Source organism: Rhinolophus hipposideros (genome assembly GCF_964194185.1).
Source record: "Rhinolophus hipposideros genome assembly, chromosome: 14".
Lineage (NCBI taxonomy): Eukaryota > Metazoa > Chordata > Mammalia > Chiroptera > Rhinolophidae > Rhinolophus > Rhinolophus hipposideros.
In genome coordinates this window covers 15,669,393-15,690,246 of record NC_138060.1, presented here as the reverse complement: position 1 = coordinate 15,690,246, position 20,854 = coordinate 15,669,393, and the positions used below count along the sequence as shown (strand labels likewise).

The 20,854-nt window shown below is 44.8% G+C and overlaps 1 protein-coding gene across 2 annotated transcripts in view; it reads right to left on the bottom strand.

Annotated features, from left to right (window-relative positions):
- Positions 1–1,177: 1,177 nt before the first annotated feature.
- Positions 1,178–20,854, bottom strand: part of DNASE1L3 (deoxyribonuclease 1L3) — a 42,641-nt gene continuing 22,964 nt past the window's right edge. For both annotated transcript variants that reach the window (XM_081071511.1, XM_081071512.1), the window contains 7 exons: positions 14,982–15,070; positions 11,229–11,315; positions 10,510–10,622; positions 7,912–8,024; positions 5,179–5,336; positions 2,807–2,903; positions 1,178–2,525 (listed from right to left, as the gene is read on the bottom strand). In XM_081071511.1, the coding sequence (XP_080927637.1) occupies positions 2,409–2,525; positions 2,807–2,903; positions 5,179–5,336; positions 7,912–8,024; positions 10,510–10,622; positions 11,229–11,315; positions 14,982–15,070 (774 nt within the window). In that variant the 3' untranslated portion in view covers positions 1,178–2,408. The remainder of the gene's footprint in view (positions 2,526–2,806; positions 2,904–5,178; positions 5,337–7,911; positions 8,025–10,509; positions 10,623–11,228; positions 11,316–14,981; positions 15,071–20,854) is intronic.

The window sequence follows — 20,854 nt, the reverse complement described above, 5'->3', positions numbered from 1 at the left end:
AATGGCCTACCCTTTGACAGAGCAAGTCCTGTTAATAAAAATACAGCCTCCATTTGTGGAGGGCGTACTAGGTGTCAGGCACATAGTCAGCATTTTACATGCATTCTCTTATTTAAACTTTACCTATGAGGTTGATTCTCTTATTATCCCCATGTTACACATAAGGAAACTGAAGATAAGCGACCTTCTCAATGTCCCCTAGGCAGTAGGTGGTGCAGAGCATGGCTCCAAAGTGAGCCTGTCCTCTTTACCTTGCTACACCTCATCTCACTGAGGAGGGCTAGGAAAGTGAGTTCAAAATATGGTTCTCAATAAATAATTAATGAAAGAAAACTCTGGCCCTCAGTCACCTGGGAGTTTGTTAAAAATGCAGCTTCCTGGGTTACGTGCCGAGGACATAGATCTCCTAAGACACTCTGGGGGCCTGGGGCCTGGGGATAAGCATGATATCAGGTCCCCTGGGATTCTGGTGAACAGTTTCAAACCCTCTGGACAAAGAAAGCCAAGGCTGAAAGAGTACATGCGACCAGGGTACACTGCCCCCAAAAGTCCTGGGAGCCCCACCCAGGCCAGGTGGCCCAGAGGGAAGGGAGGATGTGTGCAGCTCCATTAGGCTGTGGCCAGTGAGAAGCCCCACTCTGTCCCCTCTTGCGCAGCAGAGTTTGCCCAGAATGAGAGCTGGCACATGCTCATCAGTCCAGTAACCTGCTCTGTGCAGGGACAGAGGGACGTCTTGTCACCGAGGAGGTCGCAGGGTGGCAGGACCGTCAGAACCATATACAGGCTCGCTTGGTCTCTGGTCCACTTCTGTGATTTCTCCCGCTCAGCACAGGACTAGTTCCAGCTGCATGCTGGCCTTGGGGCAAGGTGATCTCTCCTCCAGAATAAGCTCATCTATGCATTGCCTGCTTCGCTGTTTTGGACCTTGGAGACTGGAAGTTTTCGTGGGACAGTGAACCCTGCTCAGAAGAGGGGATGACAGGAGTTTTGCCCTCCCCCTCCCCCCACCCGTCCTGAAGTTAATTGGATGTTTGGGGGAAATGGTTTCCCCTGTTTAAGCAGTACCCTTTGATTGTATTCCCTCAGTCAGGTGTTTCAAAATTTCAAAAATCAAGCTATGGTCAGTTTTCTTATATAAAAAGTCATGTCATCCCTAATATATTAAGGGAAATAAGTAAAGAGTGGGACCATGCATGTAGTTTATTATACACTGTATTTTTCAAGGTTATATATGGTGCTTATTTAGGCACAGACTCTGGGGAAGAACGCATAAGCTGGTTAAGAGGGGTTGCTTCTGAGACAGAAAAGTAGAGGCTGGTTGTCGGGGTATAGCATTTCTCGTCAGTGCACACTCTTTGGTATTGCTCGCATAATTAGCCATGTTCATGCACTGCTTGAACAAAGAAACAATATAAGAGAAAACAAACAAAATGGTCACCATACAGGATACAGGTAAAATTGTGCCATGTTGCTGGATTCCTCTGCTACTCTTTGTTGCAGAAATATAACAAAATCTCAAGTCCCTGCCAGCCAACTGGGCCTTTGATCCACCAGGTCCCTCTAAGAGTCGTAATAGTGGCCTTGGTGACAAATGCAATGTGGTGAATGTTACAATAGGATATGGCGTACATGGGGGCAAGGGCACTTAGCCCACGCTCTGGGATGGGACAGGGCACGTGGGCACAGGGAAGGGGCAGTCTTGCTGAGCTTAAAGCACAAGGTGAGATGAAGGTCAGGCTGACATGATATGGCTGATATAGAGACTTTCATGGATGTCCAAAATATCTGGGCTCTCTCTAAATGGTCATAGGAGCCCCTGAAGGATTTATAAGCAGGGCTGGGAATGCAGCTGGCCTGTGGTCAGAATGAAATTTCAAAGGATGACATTGGTGGTGTCTGAGTTGGAGGACAATTCAGAGGCAGGAAGATCAGATAGGAGCAGACTTCATCCCTTTGAGACATGATGGTGGCTTGACCTCAGACAGAAGTGGCCGGATTCCCAAAACAGTCAATTGTCCAAATCATGGGGTGCAGTTGGGGCCCTGGTCATTCTCCATGGAGTGGGATCCTCTTGTGAAGACTGAAAACTGACAGTGCTCCTTCTGCAGCCTCTCCACAGCAGGGTTGGGCCGCGTCCGTGAGAGTGGGTGGAGTTCTAGCTCAGGACATGAAGACCATTCTTTGGACTGCAAAAGCCCCTAGCTTTCTTTTGAGCAATTCAAAGGAGGTGCGAGCCCAAGTGGGATAATAGAAGACTCTCCTCCCAATTTGGCTCAAGTAGGATTAAATTCAAGTTGGAAAATTAAAGCGGTTGGACTAATCTTGTTTCCGGAGTGCAGAGAGAAATTCATACCTGTTAGAGCTCTTTTAAGAGGCAAGAAATGGCTAATAAAATGGCACCCTTGTATCTAGGAACGACTGGCCTTCTTTTTCTTCTTTAAAGAGACAGACTTTTTTCTATTGGTAATGGTTCTTGAAGATTGTAGTTTAAATTCAACTGGGAAGTGGTCACTGACATCCAAGGCCTGTAAGGAGATAAATTTGAGAATCAGGCGACAGTCTCATTTTAGTGATGAGCAAATTCAGGCTCCAGATCAGATGATAAAATGCCCAAAGTCACCCAACAGAACACATACTGGTGAGCACCATCCCCGGACCAGCTCAATCTGAAATTTAGCAGCTCTTCCAGTCACAGAGCCATAGGCTTTGAGACTCAAGGCCCAGTGTCTACAGTGGTGGCCTCAAAGAGTGACACCAACCCATCTTTCCAGGACGGTAACATAAAAAGATAAAATGGCAGCCAAACCTCCTCATCAGTTAATCCGTAAGCTTTCTGGAAATCAAAAACGCTGCTTGATTTGGGAACAACAGCGTCGGCGATTTCTTGTCCTCTCAGCACGATCCTGCAGAGGGGAGGAAAGACAGTCATGTTAAGTCCCCCTGTTGATTTTTGAGATCAAACCAAGGTCCGTGTTTGACATATGGATTTGACTGAGCAGTCCTTTCATGTGGTGGTCCAAGTCCAGACCTGTTTTTAGCTTGTGATCCTTAGGACAGTGCCTAAGACCTAATTGGAAAATAAGCCCTAGCATGATTTTTCAGGATGACATCCCCTGAACATAATCCCTAATGTGTCTCTTGGAGCAAAAATTAATGTAAGACCCGGTCTTATTTTCGGGGAAACACGGCATGGAGAAAAACCATAGTAGAGTTGGTTTGCAGCAATGACCAAAAATGGGAAGGTGGTAGTTAAATGAATTTTGGAAATATGGACTCTAAAGGATGCCAAGTGGGGTGATGCAGTTGGGGTCTGGATGGCCCCCACAGACTGACTGAAGAGTGACAAGGAGAGTCAAACAGCCAGTTCATGGCCATCCACTGAGCTTTCCCTGATTCCGACCCGCTGATTTGGTTTCCTATGTTGGCTTCCACCACCACCTGGTTCACTTTGAACTCAATCCACAAGTAACCTCTTCACAGGTGGTTGGAGATTTCTTAAAGCCACGCTTTTGGACATAGTCTGGAACAACATAGTCAAGGTTCCCCATTTCTGAGTTCTTCTCGGTATGTGTGCAGGTGGGGCAGCTGACCGTGCTAAGCTTTCCCACGGCTGCTCCAGCACATGGATTGTTCAATAGATATTTGAACACAGAACAAAGGCTGGAACTGAGATCATTTCATCTTACCCCCCGCCTTACTAAATATTTAATGCATCTTTTAAAACCACAAAAGATACATGCTGTTAAGGAAAACATAGAAAATTCAGAGTAGCAAAGTAAGAAATTAATCCTTAAAACATCACGTGTCACCCTGCCATCCTTTGGCATATACATGTATAATACCAGGGTTCTAGTAAACACCTTTTTCAGCCTGTTCCCCCACCCCACCTAATCTACTGTAAACCTGTTTTCCTGTGATTCACTGTTCTCCTGCTTCATTATTTTCAATCACCTCCCTCTTACTTGCCAAGGGAGAAAAATGGGCCACAGAAGGGACTTGATTTGCCCACAGCCACACACCCGGCATGTCCTTTGCAGGCAGCCTCTCCAAATGGGGGACTGGGAGCTCAGCCTCCTGGAACTTCCCACCTTGACTCTGTTTTCCCCAATGCGAGGGCTATTTCCACTTGTGAGGGCTGAAACAATGACTTCTACAGCAGTCACACCAGCCCTGAAAGCTCCAAGAGGAACAAAGGAGGTCATGGGATGGAAATGAAAGCCAGACCTCAAAACTAGAGAAGTAAGAACAACTGTTGTTTCCCAGATGGCTGTCTCATGCTTTCTCAGTGGCAGACTGAGCCCTGAGAATGGCAACCACCCGTGGGACCAGGGATCCTAGGGAATTCCCACCTGTGGTCTCCACTATGGATGGGCAGATTATGCATGAACGTTCACAGTCTTCAGGCACTCTTACCACTTCCCTTCCGATTTAAGGAGCAAAAGTGAAAGCTGATTGAAAAGCCCCAGAGAGACTTTATAAATATAAGAGCAGGCTATTATTCAAATGTATATATTTGCATTTAGGAATGTGCAGCAAAAGCTTTAGAAGTATAACTACCCTTGCACTAACCGGTCTCCTTTTTAGAGTTTTATCCTAAGGAAATCATAAATATACGCACAAAATGCATGTATAGAATGCTCATTTTAGCAGTGCTTTTAATAACAAACCCTCCGTAATATAATAACCGAATGTCCAATCCTAATGCCCAATTATAGGGGATTGAGTGAGCAAACTGTGGCATGTCTTTGTGATGGAATAATTAACACCAGTGAATGTACTGAGTGCTCACCACATGGCAGGCATTGTGCTATAAGATTTACCAATTACTTTATCTAATCCTCACTGTATATCCAAGAGTAGGCACAGTTATAATCTCCATTTTGTAGGTGAGGAAACAAAGGCACAGAGAGCCTTTGTCTCTTTGTCACAGACATATTAAGTGGTAGAGCCAGGACTTGAACTCAGGCCTGTCTTACACCAAAGCCCGCGCTTGCCTCTGCTAAACTACAGTGCCCACTTCATGCAATTTGTATGCTGCACAGAGCACTAGCTGAAGAGACCTGAAATCTAACTGACTCAGCTCTCCAAGCCAAGTGCCTCATCAGCCCAGAGGGGGTGCCTTTTCTAGAGCATACCAAGCTGTGCATGGGCTAGCAGCCTCTGGCAGGTGCCCCCTACCTGTCATATGCACAGTTGGTGCTCTTCTTGACCGTGGTGTCCTCTCTGTCCCCAATCAGCCAAATGAATCTGGGGTCAGTCCTCAGGCGGATGCTCTCCCAAGCCTTCTTGGGGACGTAGCTGCAGCCTGCGTTGAAGTCACCCATGAAAATAAAATTCTGAAAGAAATGATTTGGAGGCTCAGTCACGTGGTGAGCCTGGTTGCTCAGAACGGCTAGCCATGACTGCATCTCCGATGCCCAGTAAATGACGGGTTCTGTTATGGGCTAACCTGGGTCCCCCCCAAATTCATACGTTGAAGTCCTAAGCCTCAGTATCTTAGAATGTGACTGAATTTGGAGAGAGGGCCGTTAGATAGGTCATTAAGGTCAAATGAGGTTATACAGGTGGACCCTAATCCAATATGACTGATGTCCTATTGGAAAAGAGGAGACTAGGACACAAAGAGACGCAGAGGGACAACCAAGGAGAGAGGCCTCAGGAGAAACCCACCCACGGGCACCTTGATCTTGGACTTCCAGCCTCCAGAACCGTGGGGAAATAAATTTGTGTTGTTTAAGCCGCTCCGTCTTTGGTACTTAGTTATGGCAGTCCTAGCAAACTAAGATAGGGCCTTTCTTAATTTCTTTTTGCTTTTTAAAAGAAGAGGCCCTGGTTTAGAGTTGAGTCACAGTTTTGATGAGTAATTGACAGGCGAGTGTTTACAACAGAAGGTGTTCTACTGGGAAGGAGGATGTTTGTGGCAGCCGCTCCCTGCTGGTCTTAGTCACCATGTCACTGTAATTCAGCGAGCAGAGCTAGGTGGGGATCCCACCGGTTTATTCACTCACATCTTTTGTCTCTGGCTCAAAGACATGAATGAATCAACCCCTTTTGTTTGAACTTAGGTGGTGTATTTGGGTGATGTATTTGATAGTTTTCACCACCCTTTCTCGCCTATTGTCTTGAACTGGGGAATTCATTTCTGGGGAAATTCTGTCTGTTGAGAAAGTGGGCAGAACCTTAGGTCACCAACAGACCATTCTATCTTGGAAGTGTTTTTCCCTGCAGGACTCTTGAAACAGAATTTTAATATGCCTCAGTCCAGAGGAAGTGTCAGATTTCCTTGTTGGTGCTATTGTTTGGGGCTGTTGCTGACTTGAGAGTTTTCTTCAAAAACATTTTATCTTGACCTCAGTGATCATGGTTTTCCCTGAGATTGATGGGCGTAGTTGAGGACAGGATGTCATCCTTAACTCTAGTGAGCAGCATCTTCTCTTACTATGGGCACAATTTACTGAGCATTCCCTGTGGGCGAGGCCCAGCATTAAGTGTTTTATAAAGTTTCACTGAAATCTCACAAACACTAGGAAGTAGAGATAACCCCTGTGGAAACAGGAAGTAGAGATAACCCCTGTGGAAACAGGATAGAGGGCCTGCCCCACACCACTCAGGGGGCAGGTGAAGTGGCGATCTGCCTCACTGACGGCCCCTCCGCGTGAGTCTCCCCTCTTGTTCCTTTTTGTGCCACTGGTGCCTCCCAAGTGCCCCACACTTAAAAGATGCTCAATTAATTCTGGTTGAATGAATTAACTAATTCATAATTTTAAGAATGAATGAATGAGTCTTTCTCTTGCCCTGCTCTTTACACATAAGCAATGAAATATGCCCCTTGTGTTCCCCATGTCCTAGCTATGGGTCCAGCTTTACTGGACTCATTTTGCACTTTCAGCAGGGGAACTGAGGAGGAGGGAGAGGATTCACTGGAGTCACCTCCCAAAAGGAGGAAAGAAGACTGTGGAAGAGCCCTCCAGAGCGTTTCCATGTTTGCGAAACACTTCCACAGACTCTCACAGCCACAAGTGGCAGCATCCATGTTTTCCAGATGAGGAAACAATTAAGGCCAAAGGGATGGTAGATGTATTCCCTCTCTGTGAGAATAGCACCCCTAATTTGGGAAACCACCTCTCTCTTCCACTCAGTTCATGAAGTTAAGGTGGAGCTGACACAGTCTTAGCTACTCAGAGCATCTCAACTCCCTGATCACAGTGATTGGTTCAGGCGTGGACGGACATGTGACCTAATCAGAGCCAATGAGACTCAATCCCAGGGTATTTGTTGCACTTTGGGAAATAAAATTTGTCAGTTGGTCTAGAATCTGCTGATGGCTACCTTGCCATCCCAAGGGTAGAGCCAGCTTGAAAATGGAGCCCACGCAGAGGAAAGGAGGGCCAGGAGATGGAAAGAAAGAGACCAGCCAAGCCCCGAATACTGTGTCTGAGCCCTGGATCCAGCTATGCCTGAACTGCTCCTGAACATGGTAGTTACAAGAACCAATAAATTGCTTTTCCTTTTCATGAGCCCCTTTGAAATTCTGTCACTCCTGACCTCTATTTGTGTCACTGTTCTCAACTGCAAAGTGAGAAGGATAAAAGTCACTACCTCGTGGGATTATTGGGAGGATTCAATAAACTTGCCCATACCCATCTTCAGCACAGTTCCTGGCACCTCAGTGATGTTTGGCAGCCATTACTGTGGAGCAGTGTAGAAATTTCCAAGCCCCACATGAATGGTACTCAGGCAGATTTAACAAGAAGGATATTCAGGGCCAAGGAAAGGCCTAAAATGAGGTTCTAAAGACGGCGGTCTGCACATGCTCTGTCCTCTTACTTTCCCGGGGAGTCACTTATCCCTCTTAAGGACCAGATTCTGCCCCGGCTAGCTGGGAATTCAACAGACACAGAGGGTCCTCACCTCTGCCTTCCAACGGCGTTTCACATCCAGATAGACATCAACCAGCTCATCAATCTCTTTAACGGATGTCTCGGGGGTAGTGTGTAGGGGGACAATCACGAAGTCCTTGACAGCTAAGGAACAGGAAAGAGGCAGAAGTCACACACTTGCCCTGGCACGGTTCCAGGAACACTGCTCAAGGGAAACAGGCGGTCCTCCCGGAAGGCATGGACTGTGTTTTCCGGTCTCCCCCATTTCCAGAGAGTCCAGCCAGTGGCTGAGATTTGAATGATTTTAGGATTGTGAGGCCGTTCTTTTCAGCACATGAAAGCCTCTTTCCCCCCAGTCGCCCCTCACAGCTAAGAAAAAGCTGGTAGACAGTGTTCCTTGCTGGCATTGTGGGTGTTTATTTTTTTGAAAAACTGTTGTTTTGTTTGTTTTTCAACGAATAAGTCTGTTTGGCTTTTGTAGTAAGGAAAAAATTGAAGCATGGCAGTTTACGCTCCTTTTGTAATCAGGAAAAAAAAAAACCCAAAAAGTCATTTTAAAATTAAAGCAGTTTTTTTGTGGAATGTCTAAAACATTTCGCCCACCAGGAGAGACCGAGAGAGCCTGAATGAGGGAATGTGGGTGAGCCTCAGAACACACCTTGCCCATTTGCTACCAGCTGCTGTAGTGTTCTGAATACTTCCTCCTTGGCTTTCCCTCATTCTGTGCCTACTCAGGAGCAGGGTGCTATGGGGTGGTCACAGTGGGGGAGCCAGCTCTCAGACTGGGCAGGCTGTCTCCAGGCGAGAACTGTCGAGCAGTTATCTCCTGCTCTCATTCTCAGGCCTCTACTCCACTCCCTAGCCTCTTTTTGTTCCCCCTAAACACCCCAACCTGTTTCTCACAAGGGAGCTTGTGGGCTCACTGTGCCCTGCCTCCAAAATGCCCTTCTACAGCCCTCTCTGACTTGACTTGTTCACATCACAACCTAATGTCACTTCCGAGGGGCCATCCCTGATCCCCCCATCGATAGTGGGCCCTTCACCCTGCTAGTCAATGCACACTGCTTACTTCCTTCATGCTGTGGAATTACTTGATTTACTTCTTTGTTTGGCCCACTGGAAACCTAGCACTTTCAGGGCTTATCTGTCTCATTCACCCTCTTGGCTCCAGCACCTAACACAGTGCCTGGTACATTGGAGGTGCTCAAAAATGTTTGTTAACTGAATGAATGAATGAATAAATGAATGAATGAATAGATGAATAGCTAACTTCTTCATCTTTGATCCCAGATAGAGGGGACAGAAGGAGCTTTCCTTGCACAAAAGAAAATTCTAAATAGGACATGACTGAGGTGCCATCCCAGGGGAGAGATAGAGGGGTCGAGAAGAGTGGAAGTGTGGAAGCTCAAAAGAAACAGGTTTGTTTGCAATTCACAAAGGCTGAGGACTCTTTTGGAGAAGAAATAATCATTACAGGGGAGGAAGCTCTCTGAACATTGCCCTGGTCAGCCAAGTGTGACTTGTGTACATGCCAAAGACGATTACTGCACATGCTCCCTAAAGGGCATTTCTTACCCTCAGTAGCCCTGATCTTCTTCTCTTGTCCTGTTGGGAATTTTCTCACCATTCTCCCGTGTTTCACAATACTCTGCCTCTGAGGCAATGAGCCCTGGGCAGAAAATAGTTTGGGATGGTTATATTTGTGTGGTGTACGTATAGATGTCCATGCTTTCAGCTCTGCATGTATTTACTTGGTCATTGTGTGTCTCCCCTACTATGACAAAACTTCATGAGAGTGAGAACTTTGTCTGTCTTGTCTGGTGCCCAAAACAGAGCCTGGTACGTAGTAGATACTGAAAAAATATTTGATTCTCTATATCTCCAACTGGCAAACCAAATTTCTTCTTGCCTTTCCATTGAGTGTCACATAGTGGTTAACAGCATGACCTCCTGAGATGGTGGCTTGGGTTACAACCCTGGCTCATCCACTTCAATAGTGGCTGGGTGACCTTGGACAAATGACTACACCTTTTTGAACCTCAGTTTCCTCAAATGTAAAGTGGAGATGATCCTAGCTCCTATGTTATAGGGTCATTGCAAGGAGTATGGCAGCGTGGCACAAATCAGGGCTCAGTAATTGTTAGTGGCTAATACAAGCACTGTCATTCAAGTTCAGGGTGCAAACATTTGGATTTCCACTCTATCCCTGTCTGTGGAGGAAACTTCCATGTTGCTCCTGGAGAGAGAGTGAGACTCTAGATGGGTGGGTCATCTTTGCTGGCCATCACTAGGACATTTTTAAATGAAGGAATCATTGTACTTGATTGGGGCTGAGGAATTGCAGAAAATAATTTCTACCAGCCTAAATGCTCCACAGACAGTGGAGTTACCATTGATTCCAGAAGGCGGGCTCCAGACTGGGGAGGCAGCCGGCCCAGTGCCATCAAACTAGACTATTCTCTACATTCAGTTATGAGAAGTTCTTACTGGCTTTCTCAGTCCTAAAGCCTAAGGCCCCCCTACAGATGCTGCATAAACCCTAGGATCGCAGATCACCTTCAGGGCGGCTGCCCAGGCACAGAGTCACTGGAGAGAACATGGGCGAGAGAACATGGCCTGTGGGCCTCACCAGTGTCGGGGGACTGGAACCAGATCACAAAGGGCTCCCTGGAAAATACGTCTGCGTCTCCAGCTTGATAGTCATGGTAGAGGTAGCTTTTCTTCACAGACACAAGCTTCTCCCTAAAAGAGAAAAAAGGAAGCCCTCCCCGCTGAGTCAGTTGTCTTCTTATTCCTTTTAAGAAGCAGAGACATAGTATGTTCCCACGGCTTCATTAGCCTCCCAAGCAGGTTTGAATGCTCGAAGGGATTTTTTGCCTGAGAACAAGGCTTAGTCAACTTTTCTCAATGGCCAGGACCCTTTGGGAGCTGAAGATCTGAGCAGTACTGGTTTTCTAGGCCACCCACAAATTAATGTTCAGACTTAAATCAAATTATTAGCAGGAAGAGGATGAGAATATGAAGTTCTGAAGTCAGCTGTGCTGGGCAACTCAGGTTTCCATCCCTGGACCAGGACTTGACTATAAAGAATAAAGAACTCCTGACCCCCCTGACCAGGCAGCCACTGGATTAACCAACAAATGAGGTGTTGGGAAGCTGCTTGTGTTTTCTAGTTTGCAGAGTTAATACTTTGCACCAGCCCCAATTTTGACAGCAGTTATTTTGATGGATATTGAGAACTGGTTAGAGATCAAAATGTGGTTGTGAAGAGAAGATATGCATTTTGATTCAATTCAAAGTCATCATTTCTAAACGAACCATGTTCCAGGAAGCATAGATTATACTTACTTGTAGAGAAAGGCATACTGTTCTTTATATGTGTTTCTTCCAAGCCGATTGCTAATCACATAGGTGTACGTTGTGCTTCTTAAATTTCTATGAAACATAAAGATTTTACATGCATCTTAAAAGAAGAAATGTTTCCCTACTGCATAGGTTCCCCTCTCTCCAATTTACCTCCATATCTCCAATAGCATCATGTAGAAGGGGTTACTATTTATCATAACCTTTAAGTCTAATAAGAAGGGCCACCATTGCCTGGGAACCTGACATCTGCCACGAATCTTTACAGCCATTATTTCTTGACCTTATAAGGTACGTACTATTGTTACCTGCTTTTTATAATTTGCAAGTGCAAAGCTGGGGGGATTTGAATCCAGATCCTACTCACTTGCAAATCCACATGGTTTGGCTTGCACCTGTGGGAAACCGTTGAGACCATCGAAGATTCAGGCCAGAATCAGCCCCAGACCCTACTCTGGCCCATGGCGGGGTCTGGAGCTCATACTTCCTGGTGGAGCAAACCTCATCTATGTACCATTCGTGAGCATTTATCATATGCCGGATTCCTAGTAATATTTATGTTAGACTTCCTCTCCCGCTCCGATAACCCCTAGGTGTTTTCTCACAAGCCCTGAACTTTGATTTCAAATATGCCATTGTTTACATCCTGGCGATACAGCCTTGAAGTCCTATTGCCTCTACCCCTCACCTATTCCAGGGAAACTTGACTCACATTGTATTTGCCAAACTGCTGATAACCCCCCTGTGGGCAGAGCCTCAGCTGGTCTTACTCCATCTGCCTGCAGAAAGACATAGGGCATGTCTGAACTACGGCATAGTCTCAGGGTCAGTTGGAAAAAGACAGAAGGGGATCTTTAGGAACCAACTTAGACATTACAGAAATTCCTGGGACTTTAGATGCATATTCTAAGGCAAATCCAGCCATGGGGGCCCCAGGAGAGTGGACGATGGATCCCTCCAGGCTTCCAGTTTGGGAAGGCTGGCCCTGTTCTGAATCTAGCCTGCCAAGTCCTGGGCTGGCAAACTGTAATGACTCTGCTGTGAGACTTAAAGCTTATGGGGAATAAGGGACAAACAGGCCTGCTTCTGCCTGCAGTCCACAGTACAGTCTAGGAAGATGGGGAAGAACTGAGACCACTGGAGGTGGAAAGACTGGCTACAGGCTGGCTGTGGGGAGATGCCTAGAGCCTCCCGTCCCCTCAGCCCCTCATGTGTCTGAATTGGCTAGAGCTGCTCTCAGGATGGCTGAGGGTGCTCAGAATAGAGCACTGGCTTTGGAGTCAGACACAGCCCATGTTCGAAGGGAGGCTCGGCCATTTACTAGCTGGGTGACCTTGGGCAAGTCCTTTCTGTGATCCGGTTCCCTCAGCTATAATGGAAGCAGTGAAAGTATCTACCCCACAGGGTTGTTGTTGGGAGTAAATGAAATAGCACACGTAAATGAATTAACAGGATGCCTGGCATGAGGTTAGGGTATTGGGAGGAGCTGTTTCGTGTGGCCTCTGGGACCGTCTTCTGCCATTCTATTTCTCTTCATTTTACTAGTAATAGAAACCACCAGCACTTAATGATCACTGCTACATGCCAGGCACAGTTCAACTTCTTTCATGCATGATTTAATTACTGCCACATCCCAGGAAGATGGGTTCTATTATTAGCCCTATTTTATAGACAGAGAAAATGAAGTTGAGTAACTTGCTTGAGGTCATGGCAGAGCCGGGATCCAATCCCAAGTGTCTGAGCTGAGCATAGGCGCCTAACCCCTGTGCTACAATACCTTCTTCCAGTGTCAGAGATCAGATCCAGAAACAAGACCTGCCAAGGCTAAAAAGGAGAAGCTCAGCTCCAACTGTGTATTTTTAGATGAGAAATTGAAGGAGAACGGCCAAGGCTCTTCCCCCTGGGCTTAATGAGACTGGACTGACCATTCATTTCTAAAAAACCATGTGTTTTCCTAATTACAAAACTATAATAATGACCAGATGTACTGTTAGTTCCATCTAGATGATGGATACATGGCTGTTATCATTTTCTCTGTGCTTTTAGGTTTGTTTAAAACATTTCATTAAAAAATGGAAAGGGAGCGTAACATTCTCATTGTAGAAAATTTGGGAAATAACAAAAAACATATAGAAGAAATCACATTAAAATTCCTAGTAAATTTGGGCCGGCCTGGTGGCTCAGGAGGTTAGAGTTCCACGCTCCTAACTCTGAAGGCTGCCGGTTCGATTCCCACATGGGCCAGTGGGCTCTCAACCACATGGTTGTCAGTTCAATTCCTTGAGTCCCGCAAGGGATGGTGGGCTCTGCCCCCTGCAACTAAAATTGAACATGGCACCTTGAGCTGAGCTGCCCCTGAGCTCCCAGATGGCTCAGTTGGTTGGAGCCCGTCCTCTCAACCACAAGGTTGCCAGTTCGACTCCCACAGGGATGGTGGGCTGCGCCCCCTGCAACTAGCAACGGCAACTGGACCTGGAGCTGAGCTGCGCCCTCCACAACTAAGACTGAAAGTTCAACAACTTGAAGCTGAATGGCACCCTCTACAACTAAGATTGAAAGGACAACAACTTGACTTGGAAAAGAGTCCTGGAAGTACACACTGTTCCCCAATAAAGTCCTGTTCCCTTTCCCCAATAAAATCTTTAAAAAAAAAAAAATTCCTTGTAAATTTGTACTCTGAGCCAGCCATTGTCAACGTTTTGGTTCACTACTTTTGAATTTCTTATGTTTTTGGTTTTGCTTTGTTTCCATAATTGAATGATTTGGCACATATTATTGTATACTCTAGTTTGTTGTTTAATCTTATCACCATCTATAAAAGAAACATTGTATTAGAAGTTTTAAAAAATCAGGTGCATCAGAATCATCTAGGAAGCTTGTTAAGATAATGATTCTTCTCTCACAGATATTCTCATTCAATAGACCTGAGGCTCTTGAATATACGCTTTTAACTCCCTCTGGGGTGAGTGTCAGGTGAGGAGTTCTGATTATTCTTTGAGAAAGAATATAAATCATAAATATAACCCAATGTCATTTAAAACTATTTGAGGACTTTCTTTTTTAAGTTACAAAATCAATTCAGGCTTTTTGTAAAATATTCCAATCATACAGGATCAAGTAAAATAAAAAGCAAATGTTCCTCATTTTTTCACTGACCCCTTGTACAATCACAGCCCCTCGGCCCCGAGAAGTTAACAGTTTTGGAGCATGTCCTTCCAGTCTTTCTTCTTTGCCCACAGAAACTCAAACACACTCTTATTCATGTATTAATGTGATGTAATAGTTACTCTACCTACAATTCTGAATTTGCATTTTTCAATATATTGCAGCCATCTTTCCGTGCTGGAAGATTTAGCTTTAACCTATTCTGTAGTAAAGATGATTTTTAATGGCTACATAATGTTCCGGCCTGTGGGCATATCATAATTTCCTATTTGCACTCAATCTTTTCTTTATAACAGGACTTCTCAGCTCAGCCTCTTGTCTGTTTCTTTCGCTTCTCTCTCTGTCTACACTCCTCATCTATGTCTCCTGTTTTGCTTTATCATATTAAAACTAGCTGGTTGAAAGTTCTCAGGACTGTGGCTAATGGAGTTGGAAGACTGGGTAATGTTGGTCACGTGAGCTGGTGGTTGGGGTGAGTCCTGGCTCTCATACTAGGTTCAGTTCCCTAGGGCTTTACAAGTGCCCTTGCACTTGACTTTGAGCCCACAGAGGATCCAGGGGCCCCATCTTTACCCATTCAGCCTCTCCATCAGCATGGGACAGATCCTGTTGGAGCTGTCCTTGATTTCCATCAGTAGGATGATGTCGCAGCGTTTGATGATCTGTGGAGAGAATTCCCAGGTGTTTGAGGCCATTTACTACAACTAATAAAAATCTTTTAGGGGGTACTTATTATGTTTTAAGTATCAAATTGGATGCTTTTTATATGAATTAACTCCTTCCCTGAAATAAATGAAGGATTCCCTGAGGAAGGTGCCATTACTATGTCTATTTTAAAGACAAGGAGTCTGTGGCTCCAGAAAGCGAAGTCAAGTACCCGAAGTCACCCAGCTAGAAAGTGGCTGAGGTCAATGTGAACCTAGGCAATCCAAATCTAAAGCCCACGATCATACCCGGCACATCCTACCTCTTGACTTTATTTGAATAATAATAATAATAATAAATAGTGCATTAGTAAGTGAAAAGTACCAGTCTGGATACTGAGGAAATAAAGAGGTATAATTGTAATGATAATAATGATAAGAGCTGACATTTATTGTGAGCCTACTCTGAGCCTCACCAACCTTATGAGACGACTATGATTATTAGCCTATTAGGCATAGGAGGAAATCAGGCTCAGAGCGACTGAGTGACCAGCTCAAAGTCACACAGCCAGTATTGATGGTAGGATCAGGATGGGAACTCAGGTCTTTGTGAGTCTACCGTGCCACACTGTTAAAATATAGTCCCTGCCCTCAAAGATTCATAGTCCAGTGAGAGAGACAAGTGGAAACAACTAGCTACAATGAGAGGCCGTTGAAATTTGTGCTAAACAAAAGTCACAGCTGTGAGATGGTTGAGGAATAATTAACTACTTCTGCCCAGAGGGTCATGGAAGTCTCCAAGGAGGAGACGGCATTTGAAGAGACTCTGAAAGGTGAGAAGGAGCTCAGTGGATAAAGAAGGCAGAAGAGGCTCCTTCAGGATGAGCAACAGCCTGGAGATCAGAGTGCAGACCATTTCTGCACCGCTTGGAGACCACGAGGACCTTTCCGTGTGAGGGATCCTGCTGGGCTCAACGACACAAGATTTATTGGCCAAGGAGCATCCCCAAGGTTAATTCTGTCCTTTCACACAGCCATCAAAGACATGGAGCAGATGTGTTATGCCCCCGGCCTTTTTTCCGCAGCATATGTTCTGGCTCCCTCTCCAGAAGGGTGACATGGGGACAGCCACCCACGTTGGTTTGTACAGTTTTTAAGAAGCTGCTGGGGTCTAGAGATGCACCTGTGTAATGACCGAGGAGGAAGATTGTCCGAGTCTGATTCCTTCCACCAACAGGCTTGGCATCTATGACATCAGCCTTGCAGGTTTCCCCAGAGAGAGCGGGGCGCTGCTCACCGAGCCAGCCTGCTGATTCAGTCATCTATGACTGTTAGACCTTTCTGGACGGAACTTTAGAGTACGTATCAAAAGCTTTAAAAAATGTATTTGCCTTTTGGTCTAGTTTTCCCACTTTGAGGAATGTCTATCATTGTAAAGAAAAATCTACTACTTCTCTTCACATTAATTTCCTCATCTGTAAATTGGAACGATTGATAATCATTTCCTACAGGGCTGCTGGAAGATTAAATGGGTACTTAGAGCAGTGCCAGCCATATAGGAGACACACAATAAATTATTATTAGTGTTAGTAGTAGTACTACTTGTACAAAGAGCAAGACGCACTGCAACAAAAAAATTGGAAACAAGTATCCCCCAATAAGAAAGCATTAAATGAAATATATTGAAAACATAAGGCATTATATAGCATTAAAAGTCATGATTTAAAAGAATATTAACAACATATGAAATACTTCTAATATAAAAATAGAACACAGAACTGATATAACGTGGCCTCCATCCTGCAAAATAGATGCAGATTTATGTATTTATGTTTGCATAGAAAAATGGCCACAACAAAGTTACTCAAATGCCAACAACTGTTATCTTTGAGTGATAGAATACTGGGTGAATTTTTTTTTCTTCATATGTTTTTATATTTTAAAAATTGTCCATAATGACTATTTTTAATTTAATTAAATCAATTAATAAGTTGCAAGCTTATAATTTTAAAAATTATTGTAATTTTAAAAATTAAAGTGTTATTTTAAAAAGAAAATGCTTGATGAGAAAGGAATTGTGGGTTAGGAGGTGGCCTATATTTATTAAGATATGACAGGTGTGATTCTAACTTAACAAAAGTTAAATGAGGGCCAGCCGGTGGCTCAGGTGGTCAGAGCTCCATGCTCCTAACTCTGAAGGCTGCGCTTCGATTCCCACATGGGCCAGTGGGCTCAGTTCAATTTCACTGAGTCCCGCAAGGGATGGTGGGCTCTGCCCCCTGCAACTAAGATTGAACACAGCAACTTGAGCTGAGCTGCCTCCCGGATGGCTCATTTGGTTGGAGCACGGGCTCTTAACCACAAGGTTGCCAGTTTGATTCCTCGACTCCTGCAAGGGATGGTGGGCTGCACCCCCTGCAACTAGCAAAGGCAACTGGACCTGGAGCTGAGCTGCGCCCTCCACAGCTAAGACTGAAAGGACAACAACTTGAAGCTGAACGGCACCCTCTACTACTAAGATTGAAAGGACAACAACTTGACTTGGAAAACAGTCCTGGAAGTACACACTGTTCCCCAATAAAGTCCTGTTCCCTTCCTCAATAAAATCTTTTTTTAAAAAAAGAAAGTTAAATGAAATGTCTCATATGAAGTGCCTACCATGTTTCCCTGAAAATAAGACCTAGCCGGACCATCAGCTCTAATGAGTCTTTTGGATCAAAAATTAATATAAGGCCCGGTCTTATTTTAATATAAGACCGGGGCTATAATATAATATAATATAATATAATATAATATAATATAATATAATATATACCGGGTCTTATATTAACTATTGCTCCAAAAGATGCATTAGAGCTGATGGTCTGGCTAGGTCTTATTTTCTGGTAAACATGGTAATATGGTGCTTGGCACATAGTGAGGGCTTTATAGAGTTAGCTCTTATCATTAACTCATTAAATCTTCATAATAGGCCAGGCTGGTGGCTCAGGCGGTTAGAGCTCCGTGCTCCTAACTCCGAAGGCTGCCGGTTCGATTCCTACATGGGCCAGTGGGCTCAGTTCAATTCCTCTGAGTCCTGCAAGGGATGGTGAGCTCTGCCCCCTGCAACTAAGATTGAACACGGCACCTTTAGCTGAGTTGCTGCTGAGCTCCCGGATGGCTCAATTGGTTGGAGCGCGGGCTCTCAACCACAAGGTTGCCGGTTCAACTCTCACAAGGGATGGTGGACAGTGCCCCCTGCAACTAGCAATGGCAACTGGACCTGGAGCTGAGCTGCACCCTCCACAGCTAAGACTGAAAGGACAACAACTTGACTTGGAAAAAGTCCTGGAAGTACACACTGTTCCCAATAAAATCCTGTTCCCTTTCCCCAATAAAATCTTTAAAAAAATAAAAATATAAATAAATAAATTAATTAATTAAAAATGGACCAGGTCCTCTTATTATTCTCATTGAACAACTGGGGACTCAGAAGCTCAGTGAGGTGAAGTAATTTTACACAGAGTGACCATGGGGCAATGGAATATCTACTACAGAGTCCCTCTTGACCGCTACACTCAACCGCCAAGGAAATCACCATGTCCTTGTAACTGCTTCTCCTCAAAGACTAAATGCCTTTTTGGGTGTGATCCAGCCATACTGGGAAAATGGGTTCAGACTCTCTTTCCTGAGTAGAAGGATTGGACCTCCAGATTTCCTGTTTACAACTCTTTTGCCTGCATAACAAATACCTCATGAGCCCCATATCTCCAGCAGTTACTGATTTCCACTTCTTGTGGGCAGGCACCTCTGGGAATATTTTCTATTCTATAGACTGGAATCTCCACTGCAGTGAGTAATGGCTCAAGATCCTATTATCAGAATTCTCCTGGGGATGGGACCCGTAACTTTAGCTGTTTGACTTTCATCAATCCATCCATCCTCCCACCCATCTATCCATCTGTTGGTTCATCCATCTGAAAAAGGTTTACCAAGGGCCTTCTGTGTGCCAGGCAACATGCTCGGCCTTGCTTTATTCACCACTTTATGCCCAACTCCTGGCACAGCATCTGGCATGAGTGAAAGAAAGAGGGGAGGGAAGGAGAAAGGAAGGGCCTTATTGGAACCAGTTGAGCCAAGTCCATAAAGCACAAATATCTGCCTGTGTTTAAATCTTCTTTATGGCATTGTAAGAAAAATGGGACTACATTTCCTATTCAGTCCTTTTAACAATAATTTTGTTATAACTTTCTAATTATGAAAATAATGTTGTTTATTGTAGAAAATTTGGAAAATGCAGAAAAGACAGAAGATTATAAAAATCATCTGATGAGCTGTAACCCCACCACTAAGACACTTTTCCATATTTCTACATTTACAAAATTGACATCAAAATGACTAGCCCATTGGTCCCAAGTATGGACATTGAGTACAACAATCTTGCATTCACGTCTGACTCTGTCACTCACCACTTGACTCTATCACTGTGTGACTTTGAACACTTATGCTTCCGGAACTGCCAGATTCTTTATCTGTGAACTGGGACAATCCCCCACTCATGGGGATTAAATAACATAATGGATATAAAATGCTCAGCCTAGTCCATGGCACAGAGCAGATATTGAGCAAAGGATGGCAATATTTATTATACAGCTTGGTCTTGTGTTTTTAGCTTAATGTTACATTGAAAGTGTTTGCCCCATAGTCATTAACTATTTAGTTTTCAAATTCATTCATGACATATTTTTCTCTGCCCCAATTTCAGGTCGGAGGACCACTGTGGGGGGAGGCTCCAGAACTCCTGGCTCCATCTCCTCAGGAAGAGGATCCAAGAAAAAGGATAACCAGAAGGCCCTCTCAGACCTGAAACTCAGTGAGTTTTCCTGACTCCATTCACAGAAGAGGAGGGGAATAGGGGCTGTGCACCGCCAGTGGTGAGGGAATCCCAATAAAGGGTGTCATGAGTGGGCCTGGGGAGAGGGGAAATGGTGGTAGGGAGAACACTAGAAAAATCTGGGGCAGAGAGCAGCCTATGAAACCCTCTTTCATGCCTCTAAACAGGGGGCCACACAGTATGGTGGGGAAAAGCCAAGCTAGGGTCAATCAGGCCTTGCTCTGACCCTTGCTCTTATACTTACTTACTCCACGACCTTGACTTACTTCATCTCTCTGAACTCCAGTTGCCTCATCTGTAAAATGGGCATACTAATCAGAGGGGTTGTGAGGCTGAACTTGGTTGGACACTGCATATTAAGAGCCTGGCACACAGTCAACAGTCTTGAAATTATTATGTACCTCCCACATGTACCATCTCACTCCAGTGCCTTGGAGCGTCTGGCACATGGCCTACCTTCAACGAGGATTTGTTGGATGAACAAGCTCTGCTCTTTAAGGACACAAAGTAAAGAAGTCACAGACAGAAAGAGCCTTACCCAGGCAGGCTTTGGCATTTGAAGAATATAATACCAACCAGCAAACCCAAGATGGGGCAGGCAGATCTCCCTCATTCGTCATCTCTGACGTGATAAACCCAGTATGGAAGAGTAGAAAAGGTATCTCCACTTACATGGTTGGGTTATACAGTTGGATTTGATCCTGGTTTTCCCCCTTACTAGTTATGGAAACCTGGATGAGTCACTTCACCATTCCGAGTCTTTCTTCTCAGTTATAAAGTGGGGGCAATGCCACCTACATCATAGCATTAAAACAGAATATAAAATTCCTGGCCTATAGTAGATGCTCAGACAAGGGACCCTATAAATACTACTATCCTGAGTGCCTGGGATTTGAGTTTCACTATAAGTGCTCGGGGGTCTCTGGCGC